Source organism: Notolepis coatsorum (genome assembly GCF_963971535.1).
Source record: "Notolepis coatsorum genome assembly, chromosome: 5".
Taxonomy (NCBI): Eukaryota; Metazoa; Chordata; class Actinopteri; order Aulopiformes; family Paralepididae; genus Notolepis; species Notolepis coatsorum.
Window position 1 is genome coordinate 57,795,559 of NC_140169.1, and position 20,717 is coordinate 57,816,275.

Here is a 20,717-nt window from a genome sequence, read left to right on the forward strand (position 1 = left end):
CTGGACAAACAGACTATGCATTTGAAGAGTCAATCGAAGTAACCCAACGGGGGTGTTATTGTAACTAGCCTCAGGTTTCAGATCAATTCTGGATTTTATTTATTTATTTATTTTACAGACAAAAAAGGCCCACATTTTCAATATTGTTTCATGGTCAATATAAAAAAAAAGGTCCTCTACCGCCCTCTGGTGGAGACTACCGGCACCTCTCTTCAAGGGTTATCCTGTGTAAAGGCGTCACACACACGGGCAACACTTTGACTCAATAATAATAATAATAAACACATAATAGTCGGTTTCCACCAACAATTATAAGCACCTGTAATACAGGTTGGTTGGTATCCTAATACTACATCAGTTCAGTTCAGTTCAGTTCAGAGTTTTTATTTGCCACATGGAATCATACAATCATAGTTTCTTCATTACACAATCATAAATAGTCATTCCATGGACAAAAGGAGCAGGAAGAAGAATAAATCTTATTAAACCTTAATAATAAACCTGCCCCTTATTCCTAAACTAACAAGTATTTACTTAATGGTCGGCGTACACAACCTAATCATTACTGGAATGGAATTTTGGAACCCGTTCTAGTGACCGGCTGGTCCTTAACTCATTCAGCGCCAGCCATTATCCCCATCCTTGTAGTCCAGTGGTTCTCAAACTTTTTACACCAAGTACCACCTGAGAACGTAGCTGGCTCTCCAAGTACCACCATATGACCGGCGTTAAAATACAGTCTATTCAGCTATGCACAGTTCACGCAGGAGGCAAATGTATTCCTAATACCATTATTTATTGTTAACTTTTGTCAGACACAGCCACAATGTACAAAGGGATAGCACTAGAACTAGCAAACGCTTCCACACAACTCATACAATGCAAGGGGCATTGAGAACATAATAACTAACATTCTCACATAGCAAGTGAGAAAATTAAGAACAACTGTATTTCAGCAAATGTACTTAATTCTCTCTCTCTCTCTCTCTCTCTCTCTCTCTCTCTCTCACTCGCTCTCTCTCTCTCCCTCTCTCACACAGCAAGCAATTGTCCGTCATTCTCTCTCACACTCACTCACTCACACACACACACACACACACACACACACACACACACACACACACACACACACACACACACACACACACACACACACACACACACACACACACACACACACACACACACACACACACACACACACACACACACACACACACACACAATTATTTTGTTACAAAAACTTAATTTCCTGCATTCTGGTGCAGGAATTTTTGAATTTGTACGCTTTAAATGCCAGTGTTTGTGATGGGCATCACAAATTATTGTAAAAAAATAAAAGAAAACACATATTCAAAAGTAAATTTTTCTGGGGGGGATTATTACAGACTAGGCATGTGTCAATGATTAGCAGCAACACATATTTTGATGGATTTTTTGTAATGTCAGATTTAACACCAACTCTTTTCAGAAAAGTGGGAGTATTTAATTTTTTATCTGACATTACAAGAAATCTAAAAATAAATGGTTATGATCAGGGCTGAAGTTGAATTAAAGATTTATGACTGTTTAGACTGCATTACTCTCTGTCACAGTGATCTCCTGGTTGTTCCCCACTTAGATTATCTAACTATCGCGCTGCCTCAACCAGAAACACTGGCCTGGCCTGCTTCTAAGTTCAGTGGCCTGACTAAAAATTTTTTTTTTTTTTTTTTAGCTTTTTTGGAAATGTTTTCAAGTACCACCAGCAGTACCACCAAGTACCACTAGTGGTACGCGTACCACAGTTTGAGAACCACTGTTGTAGTCAATGGGCCACGCTTTAAAAGATAGCCATTTTCACTGTGCGTCACGATGTTTGCAGAGCTATATTATCTATATTCTAGCTATGGAGACAATACTATGGCTCATTTGACAGTCACTATCTCTCGTCCAACATGTACAAAAATAGTTAATCTTTTCATGTACACGTCCGCGTGTTAACCCGTGGTGAATATTGTATAGTTTCAGAGTGATCCGGGCTAATAATAATGTGCATTTTGCGAAAGTCGTTTGCGTCGCTCGCCTGGACACGATATTATTTCCAAATCAAAAGGTATATAATAGGTATTATGTTTCATCTTACTCTGAAGAAATAGAACACACGTGTCAAACTCGAGGCCCCCGGCCCCCAGACTGAACGCACTTACCGTATATCAGTTCATTCTGGCCCACTGCCCCTCCTAGAGGCACAATTCAACTGGCCTGTGGTGGAAATCAAGCGCACCTCGTGCGAATGTCCTGACTTTTCAAGCAAATGCACTGTTGTGGAATATTCAAACGAGCCAAACAGTAAACTGTAGAAATTATGATAAGAGTCAATTTGTGTATAAAAATATATATAACATAGTTTATGTCTGCTTCCACAGAGCTCAGTTTACAATCAGACATACTAAAAGTCTGACCAGGAAGTGATCAGACATGCCAATGTCTGACCAGGAAGTGATCAGACATGCCAACGTCTGACCAGGAAGTGATCAGACATGCCAACGTCTGACCAGGAAGTGATCAGACATGCCAACGTCTGACCAGGAAGTGAGAAAGAACTCTGGTCAGAACTTAGATTAAATACATAATTGAACATACATGATATACCAGATATGACAGAAAAGGTCAACAAAATATGCCCTAGTGAGAGAACGAATAACAAAGACGGCTCTGTTATGTCTTCACACTAGAACTGAAGAGGAACATAACCTTGGACCACTCATATCTCCCGGCCCTTTGGCTGAGCTTAAGAGATGATAACATTTCCCTCACAGCACACAGAGCGTCACTGCGACTGCAGGAGGGTGATTGGTACCCGACGGCCTCATGATTGGAGGCGTGTCCAGAGACAGGTGGAGGTGTGTCCAGACAGGTGGGAGGTTCTCACCTGACGGCCTCTGCCACGTCGTTGGAGGTGTGTCCAGACAGGGCGTCGTGGAGGTTCCTGATGAAGTAGTCCCGGTACTCCTCCGCCAGCGCCATGAAGGTCCCGCCCATGACGATGAACTCCACCTTGTCCACGCTGTGACCCAGCTGCTTCAGCTGCAGGAGGCCACACATGGTAAACGGTGCATTTATATAACAAGCCAACGCGCTTTACAATTTGTTCCTCACATTCACCCGTTCACACATCGGCGGCAGATGCAAGGTGCAAGGTGCCAACCTGCTCGCCTGAATACTTTGGGCAGCCGAAGAGTGTTTCCACGTCTCTGATTGGCCAGGTCATTTCTGGTCATGTGACATGTACGCCCAATCGGGGGACCGCAAGTTTCTACACTGGTTAAAGGTCAACCTCCACGTTGTATTTTTGTTCAATAAACAATGTGGACTAGGCCAACAGTGACTTTCATGAAGAATTGGAAAAAAATGTATTGAAATTGACCCAGTTTTAGCGTTTTTATCAAAACATTTTGTCTGCCCAACACAATCACCACGCACGTGCATATTTTAATCAATGGTTCATAACGTGCGCGTGTAATGTCGTCACAACAGGTGTTGGTCACCAGGGGGCTCTGTGAGTCACAGGCAGTAGCAAGGAGGCGGAGCATTATTTCCGGCGTTGGGTGCATGATGCGCATGCGCTGTGATCACACCAGGCAGCCAACGCCGGAAATAATGCCGTTTTGAGCAGTTTATAAAAAATATTTAAAATGTTTATTAGCAACGCAGAGCTTTCAAACCATCCCGTATCTCTGTCCGAAACCCTCGTGCAACTGTGAGTACATTTGAAATGTCTCTGTGATACTTGTATAACGAACGGTTCGGCCAGAACCAGTCCTTCATGGTAAATCTAGGTTGGTTTCCTATTAAGGAGCAAGTGACTGTGGATTCACTCGGTGCATCAGTCACGAAAGGGGCTATGATGAGCTTGGCAAGCCAGAGTAAAACACAGTTTTCATTCAATCAATAACAACATTAACCAGACTCTCGTTGTGTCTATTATGCTAACGCTAACGTTACCTCATTGTGTCTATTCTACAAGCTTTAACGTTACCTAGCCTCTCGTGTCTATCTGCTAACGTTAGCATTAGGCTAACTAACGTTACCACTCGTCCCTAACCCCAACAACAAGCGTAACTAATCAGCAATCTTTTTGTCAGACTAAACTCTCCGCTCGGTGGCAAATTGTGTTGATGTCGGTTTTGTTTCATCAATAAATGAGGCAGAATACACAGTGACTGTATCCTTTTTTATTGCACTTGTTTCGTGCTGCAAACATACATAAGACATCCTACGCGAGACATTAAAGATGGCGGCGTTCTGTTTTCGTTCAGACTCTCCAGACAGTGACGCGTCTCTCTTCTGACCAATCAGTGGTCTGCAGTTTTTCACGTGACATTTCTGGAGCTCTCATGCTGATCACCAGCAGCCCCGCCTCCCCACACGGAGACAAACTGAGTACTTTATTTTAGTGGAAAAGCAACATTAGATTCGGCTCATTAATATGCACCTGTGTCCTGTTGTGACGTCGGCGTTTGATAAGCTTTTTTGATTCGCGCGTGCATGTTATTCGTGCGTGGACCTTTTTAACTCTTTCAGAGTGGCATTTCCGGTGTCAAATGGAAAAAAATAAATAATGAAATTATATACCAATGATGTAAACTACCCATAATTGATCAGTAGGGTTTAACCTGGAGGTTGGCCTTTAAGCTTAGGCGCTCGTTCGAAGTTGGTTAAGGTTAGAGTTTGTCTTAGAGCATGGCGATAGAACACCAGGTAGTTTGCAGGCTGTTAGACCCGGAAATAGGCGCAGAACTTGCTGTCCCACGATTGGCGCACATGTCACATGACCTGGCCAATCAGAGCGCAAAACTCGAACGCGGAAGCACTCTTCGGCTGCCCAAAGTATTCACGCAACCTGCTCATCGGGAGCAGTTAGGGGTTAAGTGTCTTGCTCAAGGGCACTTCGACATGCTGCCCGGATTACCAGACGACAGCTGTACCTCCTGAGCCAGTGGTTCACACTCATATTTTATTTTAGTGAAATAATAGTAACAGTGAAGTTGTTTGCTTTTATCGTTTAATTTCTCTAACTCCCAAAAGATGTTCCGTTCAAACAAGGTTTTTGACAAATTCACCTCGCGACGAAAACAGCCACAAATCGCCGTCTTGAGGATAAACGTTGGTTACTCAAAAACTACTAGGAATGTCTGATCACGAAATCTGTGACTCTTAACACTTTTTTTTTTTGATCCACTTTTTCTCCCATTTTCTATATTTTCTCCCATCCCAATTTGGTATCATCCAATTCAACCCTCCCCTGTCACGAACGCTGTTTCATGCCTCCCACAAGCTGGCTGCAATGTGGACTAAGTCATACATAGCACAAGTCCCCTCCGGTACTTGAGGTAACAGCAGTCGCATCTTTTCACCTGCGCAGCTCGATCTCTCAGTGGCGAGGAGTAACGCGTGGGAGGCTCACGCTGCCCCCGACACTTCCTAATTCTACTGTGCAGGCGCACCAACCGACCTGTAGGAGTCGCTGTCCACAACGCCAGATCCCCACCCATCAGTTTCCCACCCCCTAATACGGCCAATGTGTATTAGTATGAACGACCAGCTAAACTGAAAGCAATGTGGAGCGCTGGTCTCGAACAGGCGAGCCCAGCGTCTCCGCATTCGTGGCGAGCGCCTTGCCCACTACGCCACGTAGCCGCCCTTGTGACTCTTAACACCTAACCTGCACGGACTATAACGTATGATGTATACACGTATCATGCCAGTTAGGGTACATTCATTGTCTATACTGCACCTATGTATACTGTATACTTTACAGATTGTATATCTTTATTGCCCATATTTATTGTAACGTATAATATAACTGATAGACAGACCCTGTTTATTTGCTCATATTCAGAGTTAATTATATTGTTTACAGAATCGTATTGCCTACATTCATGTCTTTCTACTATCACCCTGCCCATACCCATGCCTCCCCTCCCCCCATGCTGCTATGACGCCTGGATTTCACCAAGAAGATCAATAAAGGAATATCTTATTAGATAGATTAGATTCTTTAATGACCACAATGCCAGGCTGGTGGAATTTGTTTTCAGTGCATAATCATTGTTCCAACAACATAGAACATCACTTACAATACATACTAACTACATGCAGTTAAATACATAGATACATAAATACAAAAACCACAATATCACAATTTATGTCCATAACAGCAGTAGGTAGGGGGATTGTTATATAGAGAGTTCAGTGTCCGTATAGCAGTGGGGAAGAAACTCTTTTTAAAGCGGGATGTGTTGGTGGTCAGAGATGTAGCGCCTCCCGGAGGGCAACAGCTGGAATCTTATCTTACTTTATATGCAAACTACACGTTGTAATGTATGGGTTTCTATACTGCGGCACAGACCTGCTCCACGCGGTGTCGGGTCTGCAGGTAGGGGTCGTAGCGCGCTCTGATGGCTCTCATAGACGTGGGCTGCAGCCGGGAGGCAGAGAGACCAGAGAACCAAAGTGAACAACAGACAAGGACACAGTGTCGTGGATGAAAAGCACTTTTACACAACGTGCATTTCCCGTGTGCCACCACCACTAGGGGGCGGAGCGGCTAACCGCCAGTATAATGAGCGATTTATTTAGCCCGATAACATCGCCCATCATAACCCTTTCACTACCACACTGCCAAATGGTTAACCCTTTCACTGTGACAATACATAAGGTTAACCCTTTCACTGCCACACGGCAAAAGGGTTAACCCTTTCACAACCACAGTACAGAAGGTTAACCCTTTCACTACCACACTAGAGGGTCGGAGGTTCACCCCCCCATAGTCTCTGAAAATCCTGTGGGAAACACTGAACGTTTTTTTTTTTTTTATCAAATTTAGGAAACACTGAAAGGGTTAACCTTCTGTAGTGTGGTAGTGAAAGGGTTAACCTTCTGTAGTGTGGTAGTGAAAGGGTTAAAAAGAAAAAGAAATCAAACCAACATTTACAGCTCATGTGAAGCCAAATAAAAGAGGATTCACGATGACGTCAAAGTTGAGTGATGAACGGCGTAAATAACGCTCGCTCACACACACCTTCTAATAATTACACATTTAATGGATGCGATTTAATCCTATGAAAAGGAAAATGGCCGCTCACCTCGTAGCCGGTGTAGGACTGCGTGGAGTACTCGAAATCTGAGTCCGGACCCCCGGGACAGTAGCTGTCAGGACAGAGAACGACTGGACCATTAAACACAAGACAATCACCAAGTCAACACACGGGTTCACGACGAGGATCAGTTCAAGTTTCTTTAATAGTTGTCATACAGAAGTACAGAATACTTTTGTACAAAATGCTTCTTACTGTTGCGCTCCAGAGACTGTGCATGACAAGATAAGTATGAAATAAAAACATAGTAAAAATTAGAAGAAAAAAAAGAGGTCACAGTGTTCAGTTTAGACATATGTACAATGTTCGTAGACGTAGTTACCATACAATATACAATACTGTGCAGTGTACTAATATACAATACTATATAGTGCAAGGCATAAATGGACAAGGTGCAGTTTAGGTACAATTCACAGTAGGTGTACGAGTTGTAGTGCAAATCCTTTATCAATAAATATAAAGTGTAAGTGTGTTTGTGTGATCTAAAGTGTGGAGAGTGGGTGCTGCAGTGTGTTGTTTGTTTGAGTGAGTGTGTGTGTGCGTGTGGGTGTGTGTGCTGTGTGCATTTGATGGTTGTTGCATAGTGATTATTGTTCGTTTAGCGATTATTGTTCGTTTAGCAGCCTGATGGCCTGGGGATAGAAGCTCCTTCTGAGTCTTTCTGTGCTCGCCATAAGACTCCGGTATCGCTTGCCTGACGGCAGCAGTTCAAAGAGGCAGTTGTTCGGGTGGCTCGAGTCCTTAATAATTCTCTTAGCCTTCCCCTTGCACCGCTTGTTGTAAATGTTCTGGAGGGTGGGAAGCCCCCCTCTAATTGTGCGTTCGGCTGAACGTGTCACTCTTTGTAGTCTGCTACGGTCTTGTGCAGTGCTATTCCCAAACCAGGAGGTGATGTTGCCGGTCAGGATGCTCTCTATTGTACATGAGTAGAAGTTCCTAAGGATCTTCTGACTGACTTGGAACTTCCTTAGGCGCCTGAGGAAGTAGAGGCGTTGTCGTGCCTTCTTCACAACACTGTCAATGTGTGTGGTCCATGTCAAGTCCTCGGATATGTGGGCTCCGAGGTACTTGAAACTGTTCACTCTCTCAACTGGTGCCCCGTCGATGCTGAGGGGGCTGTAGTCCTTGACCCCCGACCTCCTGAAGTCCACAATCATCTCTTTTGTTTTGCTGACGTTCAGGGAGAGGCAGTTCTCCTGACACCACTGTGACAGGTTCTCTACCTCTTCCAGGTAGGCCCTTTCGTCGTTGGCAGAGATCAGGCCCACCACTACTGTGTCATCAGCAAATTTGATGATGGTGTTGTTGTTCCGCTGTGCTACGCAGTCATGTGTGTACAGGGAGTAGAGGAGGGGGCTCAGAACACAGCCCTGGGGGGCCCCTATGTTGAGCGTGATGGATGAGGAGGTGCAGTTGCCGGCTCTTACCACCTGGGGTCTGCCCGTCAGGAAGTCCAGGACCCACTGGCACAGGTCATAGTTCAAGCCCAGGTCCCTGAGCTTGGCTATGAGTTTGGAGGGGACTATGGTATTGAATGCTGAGCTGTAGTCGATGAACAGCATTCTCACATAGTTCCCCTTCCTCTTGTCCAGATGTGATGCTGCTGTGTGCAGCACATGGGCTATGGCGTCCTCCGTGGTGACAGTGACACGGCAATAAGAGACAAATCTATCAAAATCATCGAAATCTATCTAACTTCTTCCTCTCTTTGTGTTTGGTCAGCAGTCTACAAAGTGACTTGATAACTTGATAAGTGTGTCTGACCACCAAAACCTGCACGGACTACCACGTATATCATGCCAGTTAGGGTACCTTGTGTATACTGTGTTTACCTTTACTCTTACTCGTACTCATAGTATAGCATTGTATCCGTATCCACTCCAATAATAATAATGGTGATGTTATCTATAGGCATGCAGCTGCATCTACGTTGAAGCAATTGGACTCTGCATTCTTTATGAAAAGGTGGGCTGGCCCTCTCTTTCTCAGAGGCGCAGTTACCACTGGTACTTGTTCATCTTCAAAGCATTAGTGGTAAACACCCTCCTTATATATCATCCTTGCTGGATTGGAGTCTTGGTGCTTATCAGACCAGATCCAACAGCTGGCTTACTCTTAGGGTTCCACAAGCGCGTTCGGATCTGAGCAAGACAGCATTTCTTATTGATGCCCCCAACACATGGAACGCTCTTCAACAAACACTAAGGTTAGAGGTCCTCCCATCTGCTTCTGCTTTTAAACATCTGGTGTTAAATCTCCGTTTGTCAAATTGCAATTGTTTTTAGTTTCTTCTATTATTTTTTTTTATATTTTCATTGTGTTGCTCATGTGTGTGTAAACTCGTCGTCATTGTAAATGAGGGAAACCTCAATGTCCTTCGAGTTAAAATAAAGGTTACAAACAATACTTTTTTTTATTCCACAGAAAGGAAATTGGTATCTACAGTATCTTCTTGTCTGACTCTGGAGAAGACGGTAAGCGCCCATAATGTTGGCGTGTTCCTTTAACACTTTGGATGCCGTGGTTTAAAAGCAAGCGTATGCCACCACCCACTTCAATGATAGAGCACTCGCATTTGTGAACGCATTTACTATATCTTAAATTATGGCTATGTGTCTAATCTGGCCGTCGCTTATCAATGACTTGTTTGCAGTCAACATTGTCAAAACGTTTTTTTTTTTTTTTTTTATATAAATCGGTTCATTTCCGTTTTATACCATTTTGAAAAACGCTCGTTTTATTAAAGTTCCAGAAGATTTCAGAAGATTCTGTGATAAACGCCCTTTACTGTAATACACAAAACACGTTGTCATTTTTCGGCCTATTTATGAATCGTTTTCAAATAAACGCTAGATTATCGATAGCATATGTGTACTTATGCACATTATAGAAGCGGGCTGAAAATCGAATCTCTTATTTCCTGATCGCGCGCGCGCACACACACACACACACACACACACACACACACACACACACACACACACACACACACACACACACAGGGCCCACGTTGATATCTCTGTGAAAAAAATTCTGATTATCCTAAGACTGGTAAAATAGATTCCTTACCTCAGATCAGATGTTCTCCAAAAAGATTATTCCAATTCCTGATCGCTATTCCAAATATCGATCGCGTTTATTGATCCAACGCTGGGTGGTCGAAACACCGATTCCACGCTGTTCTGATGGTCCAGAATGAATCCGATCGTCTCGGGTGACTTGTCTGAGAAGTAAAATGTGGAAGCAGGATTTTTTTCCCCCATGCTTCCAATCCAATGGGGTGCAGTACCACAGGGAGAGACGATTGGGGGCGGTATTTTCCCAATGGAGCTCAGAGAGAGTTCCAGTGGTAACAGGAGGCTATATTGATGAAATATGAATGGAAATCGCTAATAAAAAAGAAAACGATTAAAAACGAGATCTCTCGTCTCTCTGGCACTCAGCGGTCGGCATGAACTAACGAGAAATCTCGTCGCAGGCACTCAAAGTGTTAAGTGCCAGTGTTATCGTTTTTTGATATAGCAAAGCCGTGCGTATATTTCAGGTGTCTGAGTAGAGTAAACTGTGAGAGGAGTACTTTTAAAAACACTGCAAAAACCTAATTACATCCTCATCTCATTTAGTAAAGTCTCAGATAAATAAACTCCTCAAAGAAAGTTTGTAAACGTTATTTCGGTTGATTATTCCTTCCCTTTAATAATACTAATTGGTATTGTATCGTTGGAAAGCCTGATTAGTCACCTTCACAACGAGGTACAACTTGTAAGGATTGTGCATTCGTGGAATGAGCAACACAGCTAACCGTGTGGGTAATGGCCCAAAAGAATGTGCCAAAATCCCCTGCAATATTCTTCTGTCACTCTCGTTTTGAGTTGCTTGGTGGATTGGATGATTGCACTCTCCCACAGTAATACATCCGTACCAGAGTGATCAACGCAATGGAGTGAAAAATGCCGATGCTGCTGCAGAGGTTGGAGTCTGGACTTCATGGTTTTACCCTGAAACTCTCGACTCCATTCCCTACACCGTAAGCTCCGTCACCCAGACTGTACGACTCTTAACTCTGTTGCCTATACTCAATGTATACCTGCCTACTGCTTTCACGGTCTACAACTGCCCTACACTGTAATCATATATTACATCATACAGTATAATGACAATACATTTTAATCTAATCCTCAGTTTTCAAAAATATCACCCTAGGGCTGATGATGCCATTTCAACGCAGTAAATCCTGAAATCCAGACTTTTACACAGCATTTCTGTAACTGAGGGGTACAATTCCCTGACTGTATTGATAAGTATGGTATCATTAAACCACTACCGCTTTATGTACTTTAATTACTGGCCATACAGTACATGATATATAAATATGATGAACACTTCCCACATTGAATCGGTTCCACACAAAGGTATAATCAAGTATTTATTGCAGCAAAAGGTACATAATATACTTCTCTATTATACTTTGGATGCGCTTATAAGGCAAAGGAATGTGCGTAGGCAAATCAATAATGAATGTCCATTCTCTGGTTACGCAGGAGGTAATTATACACCCTGAATCTTAGGGAATTATATCTATGGTACACTAGTAATATATAGCGGGAGATACTGGAAGGGTCCCCCCGGTTGTAAGCCAGCAGGGGTAGAGGATCTGTCGGTAGTAGAGAGTCTGGTCAACGATGACTAAGGAGACTCCAAGTACAGGAGACGGTGCAATAGTCTCTTGATCCACAGACGAATACAGCTGTTCTCCGTAGACTGTAGCTCCACAGTGAAGAAAGCTAGCCGGCCTCAGGCTCTCTGAGGCGCCGACTCGACCTGGCTCCTCACAGGGTAAATCCCACACGTGTAGGCGTCGGCGATTCTCCGCTCCATAAATCACAGGACCAAAACAAATATAATCCAGCCGCAAAGGGCTATGTAGTCGTCGGGTAGATTAATCCAGTGTACATGTCCACACGGTTCTCGTCTAGGTCTCCTCGGGTGAAAGCGCCATGAAAGCAGCCCAGCCTGGATAAGCACTCTAGCTGATACGAGGAAGCGTTGGTGATGCTGGTCACTGTAGAACTTTAGCCGCACGATACACTATACACAAATAGACTATTACTGACTTAATAGAAATATGTCGCACTCGACGGTATAGCGCCAAACTCTGACAATTCAGTTATTAATTCGCACGCGGTCTCAATGCTCTATTTTGGGGCCAAACAGGCCATACTTCACCGCACGGAGTATCGTGGGTGAGGCTTCAACTTATTGGGTAACTCTACTTCTGTATTCACCTGCGCCATATTTATATGTTGGGGGAACAAACTAGTACCAGCCTTATTCCTGTCTCGTAGTCCTGGGCAGAACCGGGCATGTTGAGACAAGCCTTGACGGTAGCTTTGAACTCGACTCTGGGGGTAAGACACTGGCGCTGGTGGAACGCTATCCAATAAGAGAACGAAATATTATGGTCTGTAGGCTACTAGGTTAAAGGGATATTCCGTGTATATGTACAAAGAATAGACAAGGGATATCAAACGATATACAAATATTATGCAATATATATCAATCAATAAATACATATATTCGGTTTAATCTGACCCTTTGTAACAATTTCCATTTTTAACCTGAAATATTTGCCTGAGGCTTCTACTAAATAAGATGTACTGTGTGTGTGTCGTTTCGTGGCGTCACATTCCTTTAAAGACATACAGTATTATGTATCAAGTCATGTGCAAAACATGATTTCTTGGCCACTCACACGCAGATGTTTCCCGTGAAGCTGATGTGAGGACAGCGGTGGGGTTTGCACATCACAGCCACCACAGCGATCTGTAGGGAGGACAAGCAGACGGTCGCTGCTCCGCTGTATATGTTAAGATATTCCTTTTATTGATCCCCTTGAAATTCTGGGTTATAAATATCTAAATCTAAATATATATTTCTGTTTCTAGATAAATATTTCTGTTTAGATATTTATAACCCTGAATTTCCCCAAGGGGATCAATTCTATATTTATATTTAAATATGAATCTATATTCATGTATATATTTCTATATATACATTTCCATATAAATATTTCTATATTTCTATTTTAAATATAAATATCTGGCTGATAAAAAAACATTCCTATGTCAATTCCGCCATTTTTTTGGATGTGTAGAATAATTCCAACTCAGACCTATCTCAAGCCCCGCCCTCTTTTCTTGATCTTCCAATCGTGACTGTTGCATTTGTTCCCGAGGAAAGCGAAGCAAAGCAACGGCTGTCGATTGGAGGATTGAGGAAAAGAGGGCGGGGTCCGAGGCGGGTCAATTCACAAACTGCACGGCGATACACACAGACAGACGCGTGTCGGGCTGCGTACCCCGCTGGCGGTGCGGATGGGCTTGGCCTTCAGTTTAGGCACCAGGGCCCGGCGGTAGTTAGGCGGCACGGCGGCGATGATGTCCACCAGCCGCGGCTGCGCAGAGAGGCCGTATTTAGCCGAGGTCTTCGTCTTCACTCTGTTGACGTATACGAGATAATGAAGTTAGACAGAGACAGACGGAGACAGAGATAGACAGAGATCAGACAGACAGACAGACAAACATAGAGATAGAGACAGAGGGGCGACAGTGGCTCGGGAGGTAGAGCAGTCGTCTGGTAATCCGGAGGTTCCCGGTTCGATTGCCGCTCTTCCCGGGCAGCGTGTCGAAGTGTCCTTGAGCAAGACACTTAACCCTTAGTTGCTCCCGATGAGCAGGTGGGCACCTTGCGTGGTCTGCCGTCGGTGTGTGAATGTGTGAGTGAATGGGTAAAATGTGAGGAACAAATTGTAAATCGCTTTGGATAAAAGCTGCTATATAAATGCAGCCATTTACCGTTGACAGAGAGACAGAGACAGAGAGACAGATAGATAGAGAGACAGAGAGACAGATAGATAGAGAGACAGAGAGACAGATAGATAGAGAGACAGAGAGACAGATAGATAGAGAGACAGAGACAGATAGATAAAGCCAGCAGAATTACAGCCGCTACTAACCATTATTTTAGTAATCAATTAATCCATCAACTATTTTATCGATTCATCTGTACATCTAAAGATTAATTTTTATGAATTAAAAAACCTGATATTTTAATTGACTAACGCACATTGAAATGGAGCTGAAGCAGCACTTTAGTTTCTGAACAATCTCTATCAAAACGTCTGCCTAGTTTTTAAAATCAAGTGTGGATTGGCTCGAGGCGGCTAAGTGGCGCAGTGGGCAAGGCGCTTGCCACTAATGCAGGAGATGCTGGGTTCGAGCCCAGCTCTCGGCGTTGCTACCAGCTTGGCTGGTCGTTCATACTAACACAATTGGCAGTATTAGGGGGTGGGAAGCTGGTGGGGTGGGGATCGGACGTTGTGGACAGCGACTCCTACAGGTCAGTTGGTGCGCCTGCGCAGCAGAATCAGGAAGCAACGGGGGCGGCGTGTCCCTCCCACACAGACCCTCGCCGCTGAGAGATCGCGCTGTGCAGGTGAAAAGATGCGACGGCTGCCTCCTCGAGTACCGGAGGGGACAGGTGATGCAAGGCTTAGTCCACATTGCAGCCGGCTTGTGGGAGGCATGGTCTAACAGCGTTCGAGACAGGGGAGGGTAGAATTGGACGATACGAAATTGGGGATGGGAGAAAAACGGAAAAATGGGGAGAAAAAGTAGATCCAAAAAGAAAGTGTGGATTGGCTCCTCCTCCTTTGTCTGGTTTCATCAACCTGAAGTCTGCCTCAACCAGGAATACTAGAAGTGCGGCAAGGGGGGACTGTACAATCCTTTTTTCTTTTTTAAAGTGCATTTGGCCAGGCCTTCTTTTCATTTAGATTTTAGAGCATCCCTCCAATGGAACTCAATACCTCAAACAATTACACTCAGAGTGTCCACATCATATCACTCATTCAAGTGCAGGGTTAAGGAATGGCTCATTGAAAACCAGCATTGTCAACACTGAAGTGTGTGTGTGTGTGTGTGTGTGTGTGTGTGTGTGTGTGTGTGTGTGTGTGTGTGTGTGTGTGTGTGTGTGTGTGTGTGTGTGTGTGTGTGTGTGTGTGTGTGTGTGTGTGTGTGTGTGTGTGTGTGTGTGTTCTACTATATGTGCTTTTGTTTGTGTTTTTTTATTCTAATGTTGTTTATCTCGCTTTTAATCTGTTTGTATTGCTAACCCTTTTTTACACAGGATTTAAGCCTGTACCTTCTGGCAGGGGGACTGCCAATGGAAATTAGCCTTTTGGCTAAAATTGGGTGCATTTACGCTTTTTAAATGCTTTATTAATGTACACTGTCCCCCTTGAACAAGTAAAGTAAACCTAACCTAAACCTCAGAATAATACTAATAATGATACTTCTTTTGTATTTCCATCAGAATATTTGGGACATTTAACTGTCACCAATTAAGTGTTTCAAAGCATCAATTAATTAATAATTATAATAATAATAATAATAATAATAATAATAATAATAATAATAATAATAATAATAATAATAATAATAATAATAATAATAATAATAATAATAATAATAATAATAATAATAATAATAATAATAATAATAATAATAATAAAACATAGTGATAGAACATGGTAATAACAGTGATAGTGATAATAATAATAACGGTAGTGGGTGGAATGATTCAGTAATAGTATACATGGTCCATAAAACGTAGTAACACACTGTACCAGAGTGTTTATTATTAAGAGTCAGCTAACAGTGTTTATTATTAAGTGTCTTGCTCAAGGACACTTGGACACGCTGCCGTTGAAGTGCACGGTCTTGCTGATGGTGAGTTGGAGCTGGTCGCTGTCGCACCAGCACCTACGAAGCTCTCCACCAGGGGCCCCGTAACCCGTCCTCGTTGTCGTCCGTGACGGAACCGACGATGGAGGAGTGAGTCGTCACAGAACTTCTGTAGGCGGCACGTGCTCAAGTTGTAGCTGAAGTTGGATGTGTAGAGGGTAAATAGAAAGGGTGACTGTGTCGTAGAAATATTATCATGTCATTATAGATCTGTGTTGAGATATCATTTTATCTTTGTACAGCTTGACTGGTTCAATATGACCAACTAGTATAATGTGTGTGTGTCTCTTTAAAAGACTCCAAAGTGCCAAGGTTATATTCTCTCCCTGGCCAGGCCATAACAAGGTCTTGTTATTGATTCCCCTAACTGAACCCATTTTGTTTATACTTTCAGTCATCATAGGGCTACATCTGCTCCTCCCTCCCCATCAACATGGACCCCCTGCAATTTGCATACCGCCCCAACAGGTCCACGGAGGACGCCATATCCCATGTGCTGCACACAGCAGCATCACACCTGGACAAGAGGCAGGGGAACTATGTGAGAATGCTATTCATCGACTACAGCTCGGCATTCAATACCATAGTCCCCTCCATACTCATAGCCAAGCTCAGGGACCTGGGCTTGGGCTATGACCTCTGCCAGTGGGTCTTGGACTTCCTGACTGGCAGACCCCAGGTGGTGAGAGCAGGCAACTGCACCTCCTCATCCATCACCCTCAACATAGGGGCCCCCCAGGGCTGTGTTCTGAGTCCCCTCCTCTACTCCCTGTACACACACGACTGTGTGGCTCAGCGGAGTAGCAATACAATCGTCAAATTTGCTGACGACACAGTGGTGGTGGGCCTGATCTCTGCCAACGACGAGAGGGCCTACCTGGAAGAGGTCAAGGTCCTGGCGGGATGGTGCCAGGAAAACAGCCTCTCCCTGAACGTCAGCAAAACAAAGGAGATGATTGTGGACTTCAGGAGGTCGGGGGTCAAGGACTACAGCCCCCTCAGCATCGACGGGGCACCGGTTGAGAGAGTCAACAGCTTCAAGTACCTCGGAGCCTACATATCCGAGGACTTGACATGGACCACACACATTAACAGTGTGGTGAAGAAGGCACGACAACGCCTCTACTTCCTCAGGCGCCTAAGGAAGTTCCAAGTCAGCCAGAAGATCCTTAAGAACTTCTACTCATGTACAATAGAGAGCATCTTGACCGGCAACATCACCTCCTGGTTTGGGAATAGCACTGCAAAAGACCAAAGCAGACTACAAAGAGTGACACGTTCAGCCGAACGCACAATTGGAGGGGGGCTCCCCACCCTCCAGAACATTTACTACAAGCGTTGCAAGGGCAAGGCTAAGAGAATCATTAAAGACTCCAGTCACCCGAACAACTGCCTCTTCGAACTGCTGCGGTCAGGCAAGCGATACAGGAGTCTCAAGGCGAGCACAGAAAGACTCAGAAGTAGCTTCTATCCCCAGGCCATCAGGCTGCTAAACGAACAATGAATGAACACTACACAACAACAACCACCAAACGCACATAGCACACACATCCACACGCACACACACCCACTTTAAACAAACACACTGTAGCACCCACTCCACACACTTTATAGCACACACCCACTTTAAACAAACACACTGTAGCACCCACTCCCCACACTTTATATTTATGGATGAAGGATTGCACTACAACTCGTACACCTTACTGTAAATTGTACCTAAAATTGTACCTCATCCCATTTCTGCTTTGCACTAGATAGTACTGTACATTAGTACACTGCATAGTATTGTGTATTGTATATTATATGGTAACTCAGAACATTGTACATATGTCTATACCGAACACTGTGACCTCATTTTCTTCTTCTAAATTCATGCTATATTATGTTATTATGTTATTTGATACTATCTTGTCTAGCACAGTCTCTGGAGCGTAACAGTAAGAAGCATTTTGTATGAAAGTATTCTGTACTTCTGTATGACAACTATTAAAGAACTTGAACTTGAACTTGAACATATCTGAATGTCTAACGTTGTGTCTTGAAACTGTGTATTAATGTCACTTCTGACCAGACCTCTTGGTCACTTTGCTGGTCAGACGCTCGTGTGTGTGAACACATGTTGTCTCTGATTGTAAACTGAACTTCATTGTGGCCACAGTGAAATAAACTATGTTCTATTTTTAATAACGACTCCGAATTCCTATACAAATGGCTCATCTTTTGTCCTTTAGTAAAGAGCTCAGGACGATCTGAGATTCCTTGTCGGGTTCCTTTCCTGCGAAAACTTTTGCGGTGGGTTTTTAAATCAGCATTAACCAGTCCTTTAGCAAAGAGCTCTTTTCACGCTTCCTTAATAATAATAATAATAATGCATTCTATTTATAAGACGCCTTTCAAGGCACTCAAGGTCGCCGTACAACAATTTAAAAACAGTTAAATTCACAATCACAATCCATTAAAATATAAAAAAATAAAAAATATAAAATCAGACAAAATAAAATCAGACATACGCCTGCCTAAACAGGTGGGTTTTGAGGTGGGTTTTAAATGGAATGATGGAGTCAATGTTCCTGATGTCGGGGGGGAGGGAGTTCCAGAGGCGAGGGGCAGGGCAGCAGAAGGCTCTTGACCCCATGGTGGACAGACGGGCTGGAGGGACGGTCAGGTTGATGGAGGAGGCAGACCTGAGGGACCGGGTGGGAATGTTGATGTGAAGGAGGTCGGACAGGTATGGAGGAGGGAGGTTGTGAATGCCTTGAATGTATGGAGGAGCAGCGTGGGGGTCACCTTGGGGGTCACCGTTGTTGCTCACCGGCACATCCGATCCGCTGCCCTGCCCTGGTCAGTGATCCACACCACCAGGCTGTGGTCCAGGCACATCGCCAATCAGCTACTCTGCTAGCAGCAGAGCCTGAGGCTGGATATAGTGTGGTGTAATGTTGTCTGGGGTGGGGTGCATGTGGGGTGGGGTGCATGTGGGGTGGGGGATGACACTGGGGGGGAGGGGCTCACCCAGTCAAACCTGCTGAAAAACCAGTTCAACTCATTTGCTCTAGGGGCCCCTCCACCCCCACGCTGCTTGCTGCTTGAAACTTGAAGCTAATCAATTATTCAGACACATCCCTACTCTTCAGACAAATATTTATATTATTATTATTTACAAAAACAAACAGAAGCAAAGACAAAAACATATTTATACATACACACACCATAACGCCACACCCCCTCTGTAGTATTCTTGGTACTACAGAATAGGCGTATCTACTACAATATCCATGTATCAAAAACCAATACATTACTGGTACAGCCGGTGGGATGTGTTTTGGGGGCGAGACTCACTTGTTGAGGTTGATGTCTTTCCCCTCCTCATGGGCGTCAACCAGCTGCTTGATGACATCAGCGATGGTCATCATCATCAGCTCCGCCCGGCTGAGATCACCTGGTGGAATGAATTCATCTTTATCTCGTCTCTCAATTCATTGAAGGTAAGTCCTCATTTTAAAATACGTTGAGCATACATACATACATACATACATACATACATACATACATACATACATACATACATACATACATAATCAATTAAAATAACTGCAGATTGTGGTGGAATGGTTGGTGATTTAAACTGAGCAAAGGAAAGCAAAGTATTAGAGTTTGTTGTTGTATGATGTTCCACTTTAGGAACATCAATCTCAAACTCAGTTGTTCTGAGTTTCTCTCTGTGTGTAGTTGTATTTGAGTTGTCGTCATTGTACCATGTCCATGTGCGTCTGTCATACTGAGCGAAACTGGTAAGTTCCTGGATGTCTCCCTCCACCTAAGTTGTTGTTACCATGACAAACTAATATATATACATTCAGTGTATTTGGCGAATAAAGTGTTTATATAAGTTATTTTAATTGACAGTTAACGTTACAGGTAATTACGTCCGATACAAGGTCGGTGATAAACAACAGACTATGTCATGTATGTCCCTATGTCATAAATGTCATGATGTCATGTATGTTGTGTATGTCATATATGATGAATTGAAAATGGGGGACCTTGATGTAAACAAGACGAAAGTCTTTCTCTGGTCTGCATCCCCTTAACAATTGTATGTATTGAGCTGTACTGTACTGTACCCATTCTGCAATCTGTTAATAAAGTTTTCAATCAATCAATCAATCAATAAATAAATGTAATTATGGATAGAAAATGGGGGACCCTGATGTAAACAAGACTAAAGTCTTTCTCTGGTCTGCATCCCCTTAACAATTGTGTGTATTGAGCCGTACTGTATTGTACCCATTCTGCAATCTGTTAAATAAAGTTTTCATTCATTCACTAAAAGTAAAACACTACAGAAATGGTGGAGACTTTACATAGTTAAGATACATAGTTAACTTTGACCACAGCCACTGTTCTGCACTAATTGCATTGCTACTCTGTAAGTAAATGCAGTGTAACCACAGTATAACTAAACATTATAGGATATATTATATATATATCTCGAACATAGAAGTTTAAACCCTGACACAACAGGCAGGGTCTGTGGACATGCTGGTATTGACATTAGCATTAGCAACAAGCTACAGACTCCCTGTGCAATTCACAGTTATTATTTCTGATATTTAAAAGTCAGCTCAACGGACGTACTCTTTTTCTTTGGCTTCCCCATGTTGTCTTCCAACAGGCAGACAGCCCAGACGTGCAAACGAACAGTATGTTAATTTAGGTCCGTTTAGAAAAATCCGAGACAAAACTGTCGAGCGTGATTTTTTCCCCG

The 20,717-nt window shown here is 43.5% G+C and overlaps 1 protein-coding gene across 1 annotated transcript in view; it reads right to left on the bottom strand.

The window, feature by feature from the left end:
• elp3 (elongator acetyltransferase complex subunit 3) overlaps positions 1 to 20,717 on the bottom strand; it is a 62,648-nt gene extending 41,931 nt beyond the window's left edge. The window contains exons 1-7 of the mRNA XM_084313801.1: positions 20,588 to 20,717; positions 19,289 to 19,388; positions 13,501 to 13,639; positions 12,895 to 12,965; positions 7,131 to 7,194; positions 6,395 to 6,463; positions 2,915 to 3,069 (exon numbers count right to left, since the gene is read on the bottom strand). Of these exons, the coding sequence (XP_084169927.1) occupies positions 2,915 to 3,069; positions 6,395 to 6,463; positions 7,131 to 7,194; positions 12,895 to 12,965; positions 13,501 to 13,639; positions 19,289 to 19,388; positions 20,588 to 20,609 (620 nt within the window). The 5' untranslated portion in view covers positions 20,610 to 20,717. The remainder of the gene's footprint in view (positions 1 to 2,914; positions 3,070 to 6,394; positions 6,464 to 7,130; positions 7,195 to 12,894; positions 12,966 to 13,500; positions 13,640 to 19,288; positions 19,389 to 20,587) is intronic.